Genomic DNA, 18581 nt, shown 5'->3' on the forward strand with positions numbered 1-18581 from the left:
GTGTGCGAAGACCGCGTGAGGCGGGCGGTGAAGCTTTACGGCCAGGGGGCAGGTGGGGGACAGAGCGTGCGTAGGCTGGCAAGTAGAGGGGACGTTTGCCTAGCAGCCCACACAGCTGGCTGCGCCGCCGCCCCCGGTGCGCCTGCGCGCGCTGGAGGCGGCCCGCCACGCCAGGTCTGTATATAAAAGGCGCTTCAAGGGGCCCTGGACAGCCCTGGAGCCGCACTCGTTTTATGACTGACGAACAATGCTACCAACTACCAACCGACGTCAGATTTTCAGAGCAGCAAATTTGCGCGGATTGATATGATAAAACTGATGTAGCGTAGTTCCATCTCTACGTTATATACGTACATCTTTTTATTTAATATATATATATATATATAAATCTCTGATTTTGTAAAGTCTTGGATTCTAATCAAAATAATGGACAACGATGTGAGATTAAAATAGATTCTATTGACACTGCGTTGCACACAATGTTGTAAACGGTATGTGAACGCGGCTTAGCGCAAGTTCTCTCCCATTGAAAGGCGCGTTTGCCGGTGTCAGTAGCGTAGTAATAAGGGCTCTTGTACGATACGATCATCGCACGCGGTATCGCTCCTTTTGGATTCGGCGCCGGGCGCCCGTCGCACTGTGGCACACACGTCCCGGCTCGGCGCTTGCCGACGACAGACGACATTGAGACAGAACGGCCGGGAACGGCCGAGCGCAACTCCAGCGTGCAGCGTGCGTTTCACGGGTGGGGTGAGTGGCTAGAATTTATGCTTTAATAAAACGTTGCATAAGCGGCAAGCGCTTCAAGGCGACGCCGACGCGAGTGCAGCGGAGGGCAGGATTATTCGCCACCGGGTCCAATTTGCGGCCCGATAGCGGCCGTAATCCTTCTGCTCCGTGCGTCTACGTTGTTGACGTTTGATGTAAAAAGCGCTATGGTTATGGTAAACACAAGTGGTCATTTGGTTCGACCACCGACCACTGTGATTGCCGCCGGGTGCACCCTACCGAAAACTGGGTCGCCGCGCCGCTTCGACCGCGACCGCTTCTGAGAGCGCGGAGATGAGTCGATACAGGGATGTGACGAGTGCTGGAAGAGATGAAGTGATGCACGAGAGGAATATATTGATAATGCGAAAAGTGCGTGTAATGTGGTGACGCTTGTCAAGCCATGTTCGCACGTTCTCACAGCTGCAAATAATTTAGGATTGTTCACATTGACTAAATAACGAAAAGACGACAAAAATCACGTTACAAATCGTACTGGTTGGTATTCCAGTGAGAAAAAAGATAATGAAAAGAATTAGAAATAAAAAAAAAAAGATGAGAGAGATCTATAAATTAAAACTTTTTAATTGCGATAAGAAAGTTAATATAATTTAAATTATATACGTCGACTAAACCAAATTAAGATTTATTCGATTGAATTAAATTGGTTAATGGCAATATGAACAGAGAAGCAGGTTTTATTGTTAATTAATTATTACAATTTGTCCTTATTGCTCTAATGTTTTTGTTTTTACTTGATGATTTGAAAAGTGTGCTGGGGCTCTTGAAACGTGTAATACGTTCTTGCGCAATTACGGCTTGCATTCGAATGATTAGCGGCGACGTATATATGTACGAATGACACAACACCGATTAATGCGCAATGACGCTTATCTATCGATTCCACTATGAGATTGCAAACGATTTAGCGTTATTCCGACTTTCGCGGACTGTCCCTTTATTTTATTTCTTGATGAGATATGATCGCTTATTAGATTTGTTTACAGTTGAAATTTCGATCGTAATAGGCCGTTTTGATGTTATAGAATATTATAGACGTCTTAATCTCTAAAAGCTTTGTTATACAATAAAGCGTCCTAATCTGTAACGCTTCTTAAATTGCATGCGAGTATAATCGCATTATCATTATCATTTGCGGTAGGTAATCTAAAAATCAAAGCCGATATCTCGTCACTAGCTGATAACCGAACGTTCGCGAAAAAGTTTTCAAAATTTTACACTTGCATCTGTTGCTCGCGAATCAAAGAGGAAGAATATGAAATATGTTGTGAAGAAGAATATTAAAATTTGATCCCCCTATTTTATTCCAATATATATGGAAGGCACATTTGACATAATATGCCAAAACAAAAGAATCTGTTATCAAAAATTATCTGTAGGAGACTTATAATAATTTTTTAATGCATATAGAAATAAATTTGAAAAAATATAATGGATATATAGATTTGTATTTCTCTGTAGACACAAAACTAGATATTTCTGAATGGAAAAATTTCAAAGTTTTAGATAAAGTTCTGAATAAAGTTTGGTGACGAAACAAAATTTCAAGGTTTTAGATAAAGTTTGTTGACGAAAAAGAATGTAAAAGAGAAACGAAATACAAGAATTATGACTTCAAATCGACTTAAAAATTGTATGAATAGTATAATGATTACAACATTAATATCGTTCGTTCTTTGCTAGATTTACTTTGAAGAATATTTGCATCGACAATAAATACTGACCTTTATCTTTTGCTCTATAATTATTATATGTATGTGTATTATCTATTATGCTCATTCTGCTCGTGGAAAAATATTACGTAACATCTCGATGACAAGGAGCGAAAATTGCTGCGAGTATATTAAAAATGCTCGACCGCAGCGCACTATTTTCATGCACAGAGCTAGAGAGAGAGAGAGAGAGAGTGAGTGAGAGAGAGAGAGAGAGAGAGAGAGAGAGAGAGAGAGAGAGAGAGAGAGAGAGAGAGAGAGAGAGAGAGCTCGCGCACTGAAACTATAAATATATCCTCATTTTGTCGGACTTCTTGTAACATTACGAAAGGAAGCATGGCTTATATGCGAAACATGCGAAACGTATGATCACGCAAAACGGCCAGCATTCGACGTAAGATCCATTTGTATAAAACTTGCAGTATATCTTGTCTTAGAATGTTACTCTAGCACTTTGAGACACTCTGTATGCTCTTTATCGCGCGTATCAACCGAGCGAAAGTTTTCCAATTTATAAATAACAGTAAATACATCGAAAACATATTAAAAAGAAAGGAAATTAAGATTTTTTCCAATTTACAAAAAGTCAATTTTGTAAAATTATAACTTATCTCTTCCGCTTCACAAATTATATTTCTGATTAGACATTTGCGCTGGAGATATCTCTTAATTGGACACGATGACGAATGAGAGAATGGACCTGGACAAACCCTTGTGGGATCTAAACACCTTCGTGGGACGGTGGAAATACTTCGCGTGGATGACCGACTTCCGCACCTGCGTCAAATCAGAATCGGAGCTGTTAGCTGCTAAGAAGTTGTGCGAGCTGTACAGGTGATAGGAAACATATATACGTCACGCAATTTCGTGAAATTTCTTTTTTGTTTTATAGTAGATTCGACGAGCATTGATCAGCTCGAAAACGAAAATTTTAGCACTGTCAATAATATCGAATATTTATGTCTGTTATATATATTTAATATATTTATCAATTCTCTCTCTTTTGAACCAGTTTTGGAAATGTCGATACATTTGTGTTCAACCTAAGTTTCCTTTGAATTAAAATTTGTTATTGGGAATAATAATGCGGCCAATGCGGGACGCTGTACGCATTCGACTTTGTATTCTCGAATCGCTTGAAAATCTTCGCCTCTTGTACGTTATAGAATTGGCAAAGAGCCAGCCGATACTACCAGAGAGCAAATCATCTATGCGAGGAAGCTGTACGAATCCGCCTTTCATCCCGACACCGGCGATCTGCAGAATGTCTTCGGCAGAATGTCCTTCCAGGTGCCGGGAGGAATGGCCATTACCGGCGCTATGCTTCAATTTTACAGGTATTCTGCAGAACTCAATTTTTCATTGGAAATTCGATCCCGTTTTCGTGCCACGGTCATTGGAGATTCTTTCGTTTGATCATATCGACATTTTGAAGAAACCAGAAACGTTTCGGCAACCAAGTAAAAAAAATATTGATTTTATTTATTTAAATTGTAATAAAAATTTATTAATTATTTTAATAAAATTTTAATAAAATATGAGGTTTTTGTTAATCGAGCTCCTATGATTTCATGAATTCATTCTTCGTTTCAAGAACTTATCGCGTGATCTATATAGAACATGTTATTGTGCTTCTTTTCTAACGCACTATGTACTAACTATGTTGATTCGATCTAGGACGACTCAAGCGGTAGTTTTTTGGCAATGGGTCAACCAGTCTTTCAACGCGCTCGTCAATTACACCAACAGGAATGCTAACAGTCCTGTAACGACCAATCAGCTAGGTGTAGCTTACATTAGTGCTACTGTCGCGGCGATGATAACTGCGATAGGATGCAAATCGTATTGGGAGAAACGCGCGAGCCCTTTAATGGCTGTAAGTTTTGCAAGAGCAATTTAGAAACTACGCGGAGTGTCCCAGAAATTACATCAATAACTAACGAACCTTCCATTTTGACGAAATTGAAGTAGTTTATTTTAATTTGTAAGAAGATCGACCATATTAGAGCTTTTATTTTTGGAGCACCCTGTATATAATTTAAAATAAAGTATCCGAGACTCGTCTCGAATTGTTGGAAGCCTAGATTACTGAATACAAGAGATAAAAAACTTATTTCAGAGGTACGTTCCGTTCGCCGCAGTGGCGGCCGCTAATTGCGCTAATATCCCTCTAATGAGACAGAATGAAATTGCGAACGGCGTGGATCTCGTTGACGAGGACGGCAGGAAACTTACAAAATCGAAGGTATACATTATCTATAGCTGGCGAATAAATTTGCTCAATTTTACACACACACACACACACACACAACGCACACGCACATAAAGATTAATTTATATATCTTATCAAATTAAATTTGCAAGTTGAGATAATATTAAAATTTTGGAGTATGGTGTCGTTGTAAATCTTATTAAACTTCATGCTAAACATATTGGAATTTTTTAGTAACCGTTGTTAAATGTTTTCAGCTCGCGGCTGTGAAAGGCATCAGTCAAGTCGTCGTTTCGAGAATCGTCATGTGCGCACCCGGCATGCGTATGTATTGAAAAATCGATTAAACATCTCGATTTAAATTACTTATTAAAATTTTCTACGAATTTATTTGCAGCATTACGTCTAGTTAATTAAAACGATAATTAATTTCCGCAGTTATCCTACCGCCCATAATGGAAAGATTGGAGAAATACGCGTGGATGCAGAGAATCAAACCACTGCACGCGCCGATACAAATTATGATGTGTGGAATTTCGTAAGTATATCACACCCTTTTTTATCTTATTTTTGCCTGCCTTATCGTTGCCGTTAAAATGTTACATTAATTATTATGTGAATTTTGTGTCAAATAGGCTGACGTTTATGGTGCCGACGGCGTGTGCGCTATTTCCACAAATGTGGTAAACAATGTTTCTATATTCTACATTTGAAAACTCTTCTTTCTATATTTTATTTTTAATTTATTATGCGATGCGTTTTGTAGCTTCTTCAAAACGACCACCTTGCAGCGCTGGGAGCCGGAAAACTACGAGTTACTACAAAAGAATTGCGAAGGCAAACTGCCGACGTATTTATATTTTAACAAGGGGTTATAATGTTATGAGAAAAGTTCTAGTCCTATGAAATTAAAAACGTAAATAAGTGTTGTTATTCCATCCTTTATAAAAATATCGTTGTTTCAAGTGACACAGTGATGGTAAACTTTTCTGTGCTGGATCAGAAACAAACTCGAAATTGATATTAATATAACTTATTAAGTTAGAGTTAATTATTATAATAGGAATTTGTTTAATTTGCTGTTAAAAATTTACGCACAACTCTTTCTTATGATTTGAGGTATTAAATTTTTTAAATTAACGTTTAGTCAATTTTAAATTAGGATTTAGACACAAAACGTAATATCCGCAGGGTGACAAAATAAAATTACGTCGGCACATGCTAAAGTATCTTACGATAAGAGAGAAGTGTCTTTAGCCACGATGCAATAGAAACAATAGATTAGTAAAGGATGAAACGTTGACATTGGTGTTTTACTGACGCATAATTACAAAAATTGTAGCAATAATTTTATTTATATAAATAAGTGCTTTATTGTTCCTGTGTCAGGCGTTTTAACATTAATTTATAAGTTTTGCATATTTTAAATACAATATTTACTTAAGCATTGTAATTACTTAATGTTATTAATATTATTGAATTTTGTGATGCCTGTCAAAGGTAAAAATGCTGCCACATATAGATACAATAAGAAACTCTTTGCTACATATATAATTAATGATAGATATAGTAACATCACGATTGCATCAATAAATGTGGTTCGATAATTGAATATTAGCATTTTCTATGCAGCTTTAACAATTCCTATATAATTTCATCATATTTTGGGAATTCAAAAACTTCACAGATCGAATGGAAAGTCTAATAATACGTTTATATTTGTACAATACGAAACAGAATATAAATTTATTTTTATTTATACTGACTACAATCCCTTGTTATAATAAACTTTATCCGGATGTTTGCGCTGGCCCATTTTCTCTCGAAATATTTCGTACTCCTCCGGACATATTTTTAACATTTCCGGTGTCATCGAGCTTAATAGGAAAAACATGTTACTGATGTCTTTATTTAATACATTCCTTATTTAAAAAAGAATTAATTCTTTTATTCAAAAGTATTCAGAATTAATTTCAACTCTTACTTTCTCTGCGGAAAAATGGCGAGCGCCGAAGGGATCATGACCAGCAAGCTATATAAGGAGAAAAAGGGACATTTGTTAATATACTTTGCGCCAGAGATTTTTCTTATCAACACTTGCGTCATTTGTGCGAGATTGCCCAATATCAATTTACGTAAACACGCTATGAGGATTACCAGAGAGTGCATAAGCCAATTTCGACGGGAAATGTGATCCACGGACGAAGTTGGTAGAAGCAATACGATCGCATGCGTTGCGTGATTATCGGGATCATCAGCATTCCGGGCGCGGCCATTATTATCCTTGTGAAGATGCACTCGGAGATACCCTTGACCGCGGCCACCTGCGACTTCATGATGCACACCTCGTCACCGTTCTTGACAAATATGGGAATACCCCGTTCGATCTCCCGTTGCCGCATGATGGGGAGATTTACCATGTTGCCGGCAGCCACCGCGCAAAACGGAGCGAATCTCTGCGATGAAGAAGACAATCTCTTGAACCCTCATCGATCTTGCGTTCCTCTTTGCGTTACAATTAATTTTCCGATATTTAAAAAAAAAAGGAATCCAAATACTCTTAAAAAATGACAATTATAAGTAAAAGTCTCGAAAGCCTTGAGATCGCGAATTATAATTAGATTTACAGTTTTATAGAATTTTATTAGTTGTCATTTTCTTACGATTAGAGGAAAATTGAGACATTGTTTGATGACGTCTTTTAAACGTTCGTATGGATAAAACAGGAAATTCGGGAAAGAACGAGGAATTAGATTTAGGGTGAATTAACTGCAAAGAGAGTGCCTCTGGTGGAGAACAGCTTCCTGAATCCCAAAGCGGCCGCGCAACTCGCCGCGGTGGCGAGCACGAACGCCTGCCGGATAACGTCGGTGTCCTGCGGCTCGTCGCTCATCGCGTTTCGATTAGTGTAATTGACAAATGCGTTGAGGCCTTGATTAACCAGCTGGCAGGCTATCACGCCGAAGGCGGATCTGAAGGAAATATCGTGCACGATAGAAATAGAATCGTACGGGAATCGATTGATCGGGAATTCGTGCGCGTGGGACGGTTATATTTATTATTTGTCTAGAAAGTTAACTTGTAGAAGGTCAACATGGCAGCGGTAAGGGCGACGGAACCAGGCAACTGGAAGGACATTCTCCCTATCACGTGCATGAGCTCGCCGTTGTCGGGATGGAAGGCGCTATCCTTGAGCTTCTTCGCGTAGATTATGTCCTTTCTTTGCAAGCCCTCCGGCTCCTTCCCGGCTCTGAATAACAGTCGAACAATAAATAATAATAAACATTAACGTTTTAAACATAAATTATTATAACTATATAATTTAATATAATTATATTTATATGTATATTTTACATATTATATATAATTGTATTATATAAATTTTTATCTACATGTATATAATATGTGACATATAATATTATTATTTATAATTATATAATAATCATGTATTATTTTTTTAAATAATTCTTACAATAAACTTGATTTCTTTAAAAATTGAAATGCTAACAAATTGATTTGAGAAGAGATTTATGAAAAAATTAATTTAGAAAAAGAAGGAGAGAGAAGAGAGAAAAAGCGTTACCAGTACAACTTACTTGTAGTCTTCGCAGAGCTTTTTTGCTTCCCACAATTTGTCCTCCGGCACGAGTATCGTACGACAGTCGGTGATGAAGGCGTAATGCATCCATCTTCCGAGATACGTGTCCTGGTTCCAAAGTGGTTTATCGACGTCGATCCTATCTTCGGATTCACCTCCAAGTTTGCCACTCTTTCCCTTCATCGCCAGTCGCCCAACTAATCGCGTATCTCTCGTTATTTTCGAATTTACGATTAAAAATACTAGTATAAGCAAAAATATACGTACGCAGAAATGACAGCTACGATATAATGCAGAAGAGACTGTGCTAAATAAATTTAAACAGCTATGCTGACAGTTTAGACGGATTGAAGAGATAAAAGGCGCGTGATAATTCCGATATGATTTCCAGCATTCTTTGTTCTCATAGCATTTATTTAGTATGTTTATAAAATGGGGCACTCTGTCACAACGGTATTTCACAGTACATCGTGAACTTATAACCAATAAGACATGAAAAGAGATAGATCATGCGTTTTCAATATCACGTAGACAGAAAAAGGAGCAAGGCTGCTGGTTTCGTTCTTTTACTACTCGTTGCTCTGACAACCGCTTGTACATATTTTCAAGACATATGGCAATATGTCAGATGAAAAAAAAGTATTATCCCAAAAATTAATTATTGAAAATAATTTTTTATCATGTTTTTGGTAATAGTTTATTAATGAGTGACCATGATTGAAGACTGTAGATTAATTATGAAAACAATTTCATTTTGTGTCCTTCAATGTTTTTAGTAACGTTTATTAATAAGTGACTATTTAGTAGTTCATTAATAGGTGACGAAAGGCCTTCGGCTGATGATAGAAAAATTATTAGTAGGGTTGAATGATAATAAAGGTTGAATGATAATAATTGAATGATAATAAAAGTAGGGTTGAAATTCGTATACCGAATAAACGAAATGATACTCGAGGATGTTCAATTATAATAAATTCTTGAATTAATATATACAGATTTTTGTTATTTTTACACATATATACCTTGTCGCACTTGTGCATATATTTAATTACTTATTTATTTGCAAGAACGTGGTCTGTTTACATTGAAGATCAGATTTTAGAATCAGACAAAACTAACCATATGTGAAAAGAACTAGAATATTTTTAAGTAAGTAGATCTTGAATTAATATCTTCATACTCAGAACGAAGTTTTGAACATTCGTTGAATATAATATCTATAGTAATATTTTTATTAACGCCATGTGTTACAGTGTTAACATTTGTTTGAATTATTTGATAATTTGAAGCAATAGCCAAGCGACTGATAACGAAATGGATGAAAATGACGAAGTAGAAACTTTAAATATTTGTCACTTTTCTCTTTCGTACTCAATACTTTAACGCATCATTGGTTTTGGTATGCCTTTGCCAATTGATTTGACTGATCATATCAAGCTTAAGTTACCTAAATTCATATTCAAATGAAATGATATAACCGCGGAAATATTCAAATGGGGTTAAACAATTTCCAAGCAATTGGTAAAGTTCCTCTTGAATTTATATCCTCCATGCATGAAATGAAATTCGGAGCTCGGAGCGTTCATTGACTGCGCCGAATAATGTTCGTAACGAAAGAATAGAGATGAAAAGGGATTAAAGGTATATATGAAATAGATTTCGGATTGTTTGAGAACACGAAAAGACAGTCAATCGGAAGAAACGCGCGCGATTATCTCGGCAACGGCATTCGTCTCTGCACGGTTTACTTTTATTTGTTTAATCCAGGACAGGTCTTTCTTCCCGAAAATCGACACCCCCAAAATTCGTTTGAATAAAATCGCTGGAAACGGCAGCCGCTACCCGGCTTCCCATACACGCGAGTTTGAATCTCGTGTTCTAAGAGCGATGAAAACGTAAATATAAACTCATGGACGGAAACGCGATCGCTCTTCGAAATGTCGCGCATCGCTTTTATCGAGACGCTTCCCAATCTCGCGAAAACATTGGCGTGAGACAGTATACGCGTAAAATCCTCGAGATCCATCGAAATTCATACGATCAAATCGCCGAACATAATAAATTGCGCATATACAGTGCGTGCTGTGTTAATTAGTGTTTAACAATCCGCTAATTTAAAGCAGCAAGTAAACGCCGCACTGATAGCGAAATATGGAGCTTTTCGGCGAAATGAATGTGATTCTCGTTTTAGTAACCGTCATAACTGTTCTCTTGCTGCTTTTCTGCTATCAGTTAATGTGAGAGTACGCGAAAGATGTTGAAGGGAAACACCTCTGTTCTCCTGTTTTAATCCCATCTATTTTCAAGGACGACATAACTGGAGAATATTCGGACAAATTTTCGAGCAGTTAATGTAAGTAAATGTCGAACCGCGATATTTTTCTGCGTGAAATGGAGTGTGTATTAAATATTGCATCCGGCAATTTCATGGCGGAAAAGAGAAATTAAGATAAAGACGAGATAAATTCGAATTGCTCGCTGACTCATAAATGGCAGCTAGTCGACAGAAATGTGATTCTTTATCTCGGCGACCTTCATCTCTGTTGCACGATTCATTATATTTGTACGTTGTATATCAATTCGTTACAATTTTGCCTTCTAACTCGGTTAGAAAATCTCTGCTCTCCAGGATTCATTTGGATAGAGTTGCTCGAAACAGCAGTTCGCACGCGTGAGAATTCGTATTTTGCGTTCAATTTCTCTAAAAGAAAACAAAACTGTAGATAAACACAAACATGGAACACGCGATCATCTTGAAATGTCACGAAGCGGCGAGGTGTTCGACAAACTATTCGTCTATCGGAATTCTTCGAGGATCGCACGATCCAGTCGCCGATTAGGATAACAAATTACGAGCATGGTGTCTATTAATAGTGCAAAATGATGGACCTAGAAACATTAGTCATAGAGATATCCGCTGTTACTTTCACAATTATACTTATATTTATGTTGTGGTTTCTCTGTTGCTTGATTAATATTTTGAAGAAAGACCGTTGTGAGGTTTTTACTGGGATTCAGGATTAACGTAACTATAGCTTGCCGAGGAGGAAAATTCGTAATCATAAGTGAATCTTAAATTGGTATCAATATGCACAAAATGAAATTCGGAACATTACATTGCATCTTGTGACTTTGCGGCAAGAGGGGTGAAATTAAGATAAATTAAAGATGAGATAAATTCGAATTGTGCTTGTGGATACGGAAAATGGTGGTAAATTAGCCGAGAGAAATATGACCATTCGTTTTGGCAACGTTCGCCTCGCTGCATAGATAATTTTATTTATACACCAATTCGCTACAATTCTTTCCTCGAAATTAGTAGAATCCGTTTATAAAGTGGCTTCGAAAGAGTAAGTCGCTATCCTCAGACGAATTCGAAGTTTAGTTTCGCGTTCGGTTTTCCTTCATCAAAAAAGTAAATTCTTCATTTTCAACACATTAAATATTGGAGGTTCAAATTTTACACAAAATTAAGTTTCTATTAAACTAAGGCTCATCTAAAATTACTTAAAAAATGGAGCTCCTTTACTTATTTACAGCCTAATTAATCGGGAAATGTTTTCTATTAAATACCTAATACCTAAATATCTCTAAGTTTTTGAGGAGAAGCAAGTCAATTTCAAACTCGTCGAAGAATACATTACAACGATTCTCATATTTTCCGAATCACCATTTGTTTATCTCGTCCCGTTTCCCTTATCGCTCAGAGGTAACGGCGGTATGCGAAACATATTGAGATGTATATGAAATCTTTCGATTTATCCGTATGATATATCCGTTAGATGTACTTCGAGATTTTGATAGAACATTGTCGTACCTGTGTATGCTCGGTCAATTGCGAAAAAAAGAAGACCGAAGGTCAAGATGACGACGCGGACTCGAAACAGCACGTTGAAAAAGTTATACAAAATCAGAGCTAATAATGGCTTCCTAACTAAGTCGGTACTCGACGGACAGTGTCTAAGAGGTAGTAGCAACAATGCTTTCTTAACGTGGTCAACAAGGTTCCTTAGCTTTTTCTTCTCCTTCTTCTTCTCACCTAATCAGTTCTTCCGTCCGCCACGCCTCTTCATCGAGGACGTACACTGAGGGCAGTACCACTTCCCCTTGGGCGGCGCGGTGATGCCCACACATGGATAATGGAACCATTCAAAGGGGCACTAAAAGCAATCGTTATACATCTATCCGCTTGTAATTTACTTGGAAGATGCCGACGAGTCTTACGTCTGAATTGTCACAAGCGACCATGTCGCCGTACGACACTTGATTGCATATGCAATAGCGCGGCTCGTTCGGATCGTATGTCCAATCTGGATTGTCCGGGTCCACTACTTGCGTAGTTGTGGTAACCACCGGTGGTGATACGGGCTGTTGCACCGTAGCTGCGATCACGCTCGAACTCGGCACGGTGGCTGTTACTTTTCTAAAATTCGTACCAGCAATGTGTTATTTAAGCAATTACCGTACAGGAAATTCTTCCATAAAATAAAATAAAAAATTGTACAGCACCCCTAATTTAACAGAGATTTTAAATCTAATATCTATGACTATCTAACTGAGTCTTTTAATTAAAAACATTCATTTTAGAAATATCTAATTCAGTATAATTGATCTATTATCTAAATTATTGATACTTCCATAAAGAGAGAGAGAATTAATAAGAGACAAATTTAGTTGATATTTGCTTCTTCTTTTTACACATCTCATGTACTTTTTATGCTTTTTCGTGGTCTCCTGTATGGCGGCGATGGCGGTTTGCGCCGCGCCGGCGAGTTCCCTGCTGAATTCCGCGGCGTGTACGCCGCCGGTGTTAATGGCCTCATAGCTCGCCTTTAGACTGGCGGATCGTCTGCCCTGTTGCATCGATTGCGTGGCCGCGATCGCCTGCGACGCGGCCGCTGCAATAGCATTACCGCCGGCACCGATATGGCCGAGATTATAGCATACCGATCCCACAGAATTAGCAATCGCTGCCGGCGTCGGCGCGACACTGCTCGTCGCGATAATAGGCGTGGAATTCGCTGACGCTGGTCGTGACTCCGGTAGACTCGTCGTCGCTGGCAACTTTTCAATTGCCAGCCTCTTCTCGACCGACGTAGAAGATGCATTGGAGTCCCGTCGCTTCTCCGACCGAGCTAAAATTCATTTGAAATTTGGCAATTACATCTGAAAATTGTTACATATTACGATTTTATCCCGTTTAGAATAAGTTTATCATTAGTGCTTAGTGAATTTTACAGATTATCCTGAAGTAACCTGATAATTTTGCGATTTATGTGAGTTTAACATAATAATACATCTTTCGTCTAACGTGAATTGAAAATTCGCATTATTAGGGACATTACACTTACAATGGCTGTGATTGTCCCGCGTTCTGCTTGGAGTGAAACTGTAACGATTTTCTTTTTGGCTACTATTCGTAGGTGGCTGGTCCAGCTCCAGTGATCTCTTCTCCAGAATCTCGGTGATGCCCTTATTGTCCGCCTCCAATTCCATCTTGAATTTGTGCAGCTCCTGATCGAGCCTCCTCAGGTACCTGTCCACCAAGTCGTACATCTGATTGGCTAAGTGGACCTTCTCATCGGCATCCTCCAGAGTCTTATAGTACTCTTTCCTGATAGCCTCGTATTCCGCCTCCTTTTCACTGAGCTTCATCTTCTTGGCATTGGAAAAGAACGTCTTCACTTTCTTTTCCAGGCTATCCATGGAATCTGCGGACAGATTTGACATTAGTTTTACATGAATTATTCTTGTTATCGGTTTTGTTAGTTTTGACTATTGTATCAAACGATACACACTTTGTACACCAAGATCCATCTCCCTCATCTCGGTAAACCGGTCCCTTAACTCCTGCGGAAGATGCTCGATCACTGAAACCGTAAGACAGACATCAGCAAAGAGAGATCGTTACCAACTTCTAAACTTCAACATACAATTATTTCTGAATTAGTTTCTTACGTATTACTCTTCCGCATTGTTTCTAATTTTATTCCTGACAATCTCTGTGATTAATATAATGTAACGAGTCTTTCGATTGCCACACAATTTTATATCAAACTATCTATTTCATCTACTTTATATATATATATATATATATATATATATATATATATATATATATTCGCGAACAAATATTAAATCTATAGCATAAAAATCAGTACTCCTCCTTAGGATTGTAATATTTCATTATTATTACTATTCATCCTCATATTCGTGTTGACAAAAAAAAATACATCGTTACTAAGTACATACATCGGAGTCTTACTACTCTAGAGGAGGGATTTTTAATGAATTTTTAATTAGTTGTTGGAAAGGCACGAAGAGACAATGAAATTCAACGTCGAGCCCACAGATTTGAATGATAATTTATTAATCTTTTTCGGCAACGCGCGCGCGTCTCGCCGTGCCGACCAGACACCGCGCCTAACCTCTCGACGCGAGGTCGAGGGCACGACCTCGCCGTCGCATTTTACGACGGAGTCGCGGGCGGGTCGCGATCGGCGCGCAAAAGGAGGCGCGGATCGCGGACCGTAAATAAAAATGGCTGCGTTCGCCGCGGGCCCGCGCGGGCGAGTCGGGCCTTTTTAGGTTAGCCGCGCGACCACGGAACGGAGGTTAGGATCCCGCGGGCGAGCCGTGCGCGCCGCTTTTCCTACGCACTTTCGACGTAATCCTCGAGGTAGAGCATCTTCCCGCGCCGCCGATCGTCCGCGATTGGTATACTTGACTAGGATCCGCCGCACGTCGTCGGATAGCCGCAGAACACCGCGGTATTTTACGGGGAAACGGGAAACTCGTCGGCCGACCGAGAGCGTGTCCGCGCGCGTCCGACCCCTCCGCATTCGCATTTTCGGGGCCCGCTCTCGACGCGCTCTCGCGCCGGCCCTCGTGCCCGTCGGCCGGGGCGCTCGGCCGGGATCTCTTGGAGGTGGGCGACCGACGAGGTTTGTCGTACGACAACGCGGATCGGGCCGGGCGAAGCGGCTTTGGTTTGGGATTATTTGGAGCATCGTCGTGTCGTCGTGTGTATGTACCTCGCCATATTACGCGAAGGGCGCCAGGGACGTGGCTCGAGGAGCCCGGTGCCCGATCGGGGAAATATTAAGATCCGTGACCGTGACACGCGCCCCTTTGCTCGCTCTCCGGTTAAAATTGCCGATTGTCGGCGAATCTCGGATCATTCGTTTGTGCGTTTAATTTTCGAACGGCTCTGCAAACGTCGCGCTCCTAAATATTGTCGAGAAAAAAAACTAGAAAACGAGATATTTTTTTTCTTTTCTTGTTTCATACGATAAATCTTTTCGATTCGCACATTTGTATTTTACTAAATTCACTTTTGGATCGATTCTCGGAGAAGATTAAGCACTTTTCAGACGTCGCGAGTTAAATTTTTTCGACTCTCCTTTCAATTAAATTTTGGAAAGATTCGTCTTGCATTGGAAAAAAAAAAAAATGTGATGTTATTTTCTTTTTCAGCGCGATGATACGACGAAGTCCGACTCGGATAGAAATGCGCCTGGACGACCTACAGGTGTACGAGGAAATAAGAAAAGCGCACGAGTCCAAAAAGGATCCCGAGAGGAAAGCGTCCGCGTCCATGAACCCGCCCACGTGGGGCGGCAAGATCCCTCAGAGCGAGATTCAGGAGCGCATCGGTTACGTGCCGCAGCATCTGTCCACGCACAATCGTACCACGACATAGCGTAGCGGCCGACTCGGGATACGAATCACAGCATGAATAAACAGCGGCCAAATTATGCGTTTCAACAGAATTTTGATTTTAAGTTATTCGGCACATTTATATTGTACAAATTTATACGATTTATGTACGACGTACTTACATAAATTGCGACTGTTTCTTTTATCCAATGAATTAATTCTCTGTAATTAATCACACTGGTTATGATCCAGAAGTCATAATCCCAAGAACAGTTTTTACAATGTCACGTTGCTTTTATTTACAAAATGTAATCGCTATGTGTGAAATATACAAGGTTAATGGACGATATCCGATATCTTCTTCTTCTTTTTCACTTTCATCGGCATAGGTCCCGGCATCTTGAATACCGTGCTTAAAAAAGTTTCAATAAATCACAGTTATCGTTTATGACATACACAAAATGTATTAATACATAACACGTACTATTATATGTATTAAGGACGTTCGCCGGTCCTTATACCAGAGAAAATCGATTTTCTATAGATTTTCGTGAAACTGTGAACATACGTTAATTTAGGTGTGCTTTATGCGTGGTATAAATTTCAGTACCTCGTGCGGTATAAAAAATCAAGCTACCGAGCCTCAAAGTTTCAACTTCTACTAAATTTTGGTAAAAATTGAAACTTTGGAGGCTCGGTATCTCGATTTTTATACCGCAAGAGATACTGAAATTTATACCACGCATAAAGCACACCTAAATTAACGTATATATTCACAGTTTCAAGAAAATCTATAGAATTTCGATTTTCTCTGGTACAAGGACCGGTGAACGTCCTTAATACACAGTACAATTAATATATCAGCTACGAAAATACTTACTGACAAGTAGTGCATATTGGACTGAATTTGCAGAAGACTATAAAAAAGATAAAGACACCTTTTTAATATAAATAAATTTAACAATGTTTAACATCGGCGTTTAAATGTTTTCTGCATTGTTTCACATTGATTAAAATTGACTGTTGACATTGCTAACTATACGTAACTTTAGAGCAATACCTACTTGACAAACATATGGAACAAACATATCCAATATCAATAAGTTCCTGATGGCAAAAGCACGCTGCCCTGTAATCCACCTTCACCGGCGGAGGAAGAACTAATTTTGACCTAACGCTGGGATCCGGCAGAAACACCCACTAAATTATTTAAAAAGAAACAGAAATAAATTGTGGTGTACATAATAATCGCGTTTGCGTCAATTGTAATAAAATTAAGCAATGAATGACTCACCAGTAAATACTGCAGCAATCCAGCAAGCTGTGGTACTTTCAGATAATTGCCGCCGCTTATGTCGCAGCCCTGCTGCAAGAGCGTCAGCTCCTGATCCAGGCTGCATACATCCAAAATAACATTCTGGAAGTAAACCAAATAGATTCCTTTGCGTTACAAATCGTCTCGATCCTGTCGTTATAATAATATAAAAAAACCAATAGAGACAAAAACCATTCTCTGTGCGGTGAAGAATATGTTCATGTAGTTCATGTACTGCGTGGCGGAGTCATTGCTGGCAGTGATCACCAATATTCTGGGATGCAGCTTCTGGCCGGCGACCTTGTCTCGCTCCAACCGAGCGATATAGCACAACGCCATACCGAGCGCGCCGGAGATGAGACTTTCCATGTACGGAACATCCATGGAGATCTCACTGACGACCTGCTGCAATTGCTGGCGCACCGTGCGCTCCACCATGGTAAACTTTTCATACTGTCCATCCATCTGCCTTATTTCTACTGCATTTTCACAGGGATAGAGGAACTTAGCACTGTGGCCGTGGCACGCCATTATCGCCAGTTCATTATTGGACGACTGCATAAGATGTGCATTGGCAAAGACGATCGTAGAATCTAAACATTGCGACAGTATCTTTGTTTCTTGCTTCACTATCCGCTGCATCGGATTGACATCCAGAACGATTACCAGCAAGCTTGTCTCTATTTCTGCAAATTTACAAGTAGATGAGTAAACAGAGGTCGGATAAATAATTGCAGATCTACAAAATTGATATAGGGATGTTAATGTACCAGACGACATTTTGCTGGAGTTTCTTTCTTTTTTAAATCACTTTCTTTTGAATTAAAAAATTTCTTTGAATCACATAAAGTTTCTCTATTCTGTTATTTATCCAGTATAGAAATAATTAGAGGTTAATAATAAACAAACACCAGATCTCCCATGCACTATGCAGCAATGCAGCCACTGCTGTGCAAGGCAAGTGCACACGTGCACCACACTGCACACTGGACACTACTGGCGAGTGGCGACAGTGGCGACAGTGTGAAAAAATTTAGATTGAATTTGTGAGATGTTATTTAGCGTCATCATAGGAACACATTCATCAACAGTCGAACAAAGAAATTATCATCGGTAAGCAAATTTTTGCAAGAGAAAAATTTAAATTATTAATTATATAAAAATTATTATAATAACAAATAGTTGATAATTATATAAATTTAGTAAATTTATTATTTTTAAAATTGTTTATAAATAAATTATATATATTGTATGTAAATATGTGTGTGTAATTTGTCAATATATTCAAATAATAAT

At 39.0% G+C, this 18581-nt stretch overlaps 5 protein-coding genes across 12 annotated transcripts; 2 read left to right on the top strand and 3 right to left on the bottom strand.

The window, feature by feature from the left end:
* The first annotated feature begins 463 nt into the window (after positions 1-463).
* On the top strand, positions 464-6325 carry Sfxn2 (sideroflexin 2). Of its 4 annotated transcripts, none has more exons than XM_077417801.1 (9): positions 464-750; positions 3146-3335; positions 3668-3838; positions 4179-4377; positions 4621-4746; positions 4971-5037; positions 5152-5251; positions 5349-5396; positions 5480-6325. In XM_077417801.1, exons 2-9 carry the CDS (start codon positions 3181-3183, stop codon positions 5589-5591), a joined length of 978 nt encoding a protein of 325 aa, XP_077273927.1. In that variant the 5' UTR covers positions 464-750; positions 3146-3180; the 3' UTR covers positions 5592-6325. The 4 variants fall into 4 exon arrangements, with proteins under 4 accessions (XP_077273927.1, XP_077273931.1, XP_077273928.1 ...); XM_077417805.1 differs by lacking the exon at positions 464-750 and adding an exon at positions 960-1140; XM_077417802.1 differs by lacking the exon at positions 464-750 and adding an exon at positions 961-1266.
* A 135-nt stretch (positions 6326-6460) lies between these two features.
* Positions 6461-10270, bottom strand: LOC143903819 (sideroflexin-2-like). Its single transcript, XM_077417797.1, has 6 exons — positions 8310-10270; positions 7793-7963; positions 7484-7685; positions 6871-7169; positions 6698-6745; positions 6461-6590 (listed from the first exon to the last, which is right to left on the bottom strand). Exons 1-6 carry the CDS (start codon positions 8492-8494, stop codon positions 6479-6481), a joined length of 1017 nt encoding a protein of 338 aa, XP_077273923.1. The 5' UTR covers positions 8495-10270; the 3' UTR covers positions 6461-6478.
* Positions 10271-10284: 14 nt separating this feature from the next.
* LOC143903829 (anaphase-promoting complex subunit CDC26) lies at positions 10285-16319 on the top strand. 3 transcript variants are annotated; one of them, XM_077417815.1, is made up of 2 exons: positions 10285-10664; positions 15788-16319. In XM_077417815.1, exon 2 carries the CDS (start codon positions 15792-15794, stop codon positions 16011-16013), a length of 222 nt encoding a protein of 73 aa, XP_077273941.1. In that variant the 5' UTR covers positions 10285-10664; positions 15788-15791; the 3' UTR covers positions 16014-16319. The 3 variants fall into 3 exon arrangements, with proteins under 3 accessions (XP_077273941.1, XP_077273939.1, XP_077273940.1); XM_077417813.1 differs by lacking the exon at positions 10285-10664 and adding an exon at positions 14739-14990; XM_077417814.1 differs by lacking the exon at positions 10285-10664 and adding an exon at positions 15202-15337.
* On the bottom strand, positions 11550-15113 carry Ing3 (inhibitor of growth family, member 3). 3 transcript variants are annotated; one of them, XM_077417794.1, is made up of 7 exons: positions 14972-15113; positions 14110-14181; positions 13663-14022; positions 13023-13446; positions 12536-12734; positions 12351-12471; positions 11550-11713 (listed from the first exon to the last, which is right to left on the bottom strand). In XM_077417794.1, exons 1-6 carry the CDS (start codon positions 14997-14999, stop codon positions 12355-12357), a joined length of 1200 nt encoding a protein of 399 aa, XP_077273920.1. In that variant the 5' UTR covers positions 15000-15113; the 3' UTR covers positions 11550-11713; positions 12351-12354. The 3 variants fall into 3 exon arrangements, with proteins under 3 accessions (XP_077273920.1, XP_077273919.1, XP_077273922.1); XM_077417793.1 differs by having other exon boundaries at positions 11550-12471; XM_077417796.1 differs by lacking the exon at positions 14972-15113 and adding an exon at positions 14270-14408 and having other exon boundaries at positions 11550-12471.
* On the bottom strand, positions 16241-18278 carry Tfb4 (transcription factor B4). The gene is made up of 6 exons (XM_077417806.1): positions 18056-18278; positions 17478-17971; positions 17265-17387; positions 17035-17170; positions 16851-16887; positions 16241-16382 (listed from the first exon to the last, which is right to left on the bottom strand). The coding sequence occupies exons 1-6, from the start codon at positions 18063-18065 to the stop codon at positions 16307-16309; spliced, it is 876 nt and encodes a 291-aa protein (XP_077273932.1). The 5' UTR covers positions 18066-18278; the 3' UTR covers positions 16241-16306.
* Between the last annotated feature and the right edge of the window lie 303 nt (positions 18279-18581).

Source organism: Temnothorax americanus, unplaced genomic scaffold (genome assembly GCF_048541705.1).
Source record: "Temnothorax americanus isolate GAGA-0224 unplaced genomic scaffold, ASM4854170v1 Scaffold5, whole genome shotgun sequence".
Lineage (NCBI taxonomy): Eukaryota > Metazoa > Arthropoda > Insecta > Hymenoptera > Formicidae > Temnothorax > Temnothorax americanus.

What these genes read in the sequence shown, in the direction of transcription:
- Sfxn2 (XM_077417801.1), top strand. Translation starts at nt 3,181, where the DNA reads ATGACGAATGAGAGAATGGACCTGGACAAACCCTTGTGGGATCTAAAC. An exon ending in GGAAACTTACAAAATCGAAG is followed by an intron (nt 4,747 to 4,970) that starts GTATACATTATC and finishes AAATGTTTTCAG; the next exon opens with CTCGCGGCTGTGAAAGGCAT. An exon ending in GCGCTATTTCCACAAATGTG is followed by an intron (nt 5,397 to 5,479) that starts GTAAACAATGTT and finishes TGCGTTTTGTAG; the next exon opens with CTTCTTCAAAACGACCACCT.
- LOC143903819 (XM_077417797.1), bottom strand. Translation starts at nt 8,494, where the DNA reads ATGAAGGGAAAGAGTGGCAAACTTGGAGGTGAATCCGAAGATAGGATC. An exon ending in CCAGAGGCACTCTCTTTGCA is followed by an intron (nt 7,170 to 7,483) that starts GTTAATTCACCC and finishes TCTTCATCGCAG; the next exon opens with AGATTCGCTCCGTTTTGCGC. An exon ending in GCCATTTTTCCGCAGAGAAA is followed by an intron (nt 6,591 to 6,697) that starts GTAAGAGTTGAA and finishes TTTCCTATTAAG; the next exon opens with CTCGATGACACCGGAAATGT.
- Ing3 (XM_077417794.1), bottom strand. Translation starts at nt 14,999, where the DNA reads ATGCTCTACCTCGAGGATTACGTCGAAA. An exon ending in GATGGATCTTGGTGTACAAA is followed by an intron (nt 14,023 to 14,109) that starts GTGTGTATCGTT and finishes ATCTGTCCGCAG; the next exon opens with ATTCCATGGATAGCCTGGAA. An exon ending in TCGCTTGTGACAATTCAGAC is followed by an intron (nt 12,472 to 12,535) that starts GTAAGACTCGTC and finishes GATTGCTTTTAG; the next exon opens with TGCCCCTTTGAATGGTTCCA.
- LOC143903829 (XM_077417815.1), top strand. Translation starts at nt 15,792, where the DNA reads ATGATACGACGAAGTCCGACTCGGATAGAAATGCGCCTGGACGACCTA.
- Tfb4 (XM_077417806.1), bottom strand. An exon ending in GATTGCTGCAGTATTTACTG is followed by an intron (nt 17,171 to 17,264) that starts GTGAGTCATTCA and finishes TAAATAATTTAG; the next exon opens with TGGGTGTTTCTGCCGGATCC. An exon ending in CCAATATGCACTACTTGTCA is followed by an intron (nt 16,383 to 16,850) that starts GTAAGTATTTTC and finishes AACTTTTTTAAG; the next exon opens with CACGGTATTCAAGATGCCGG.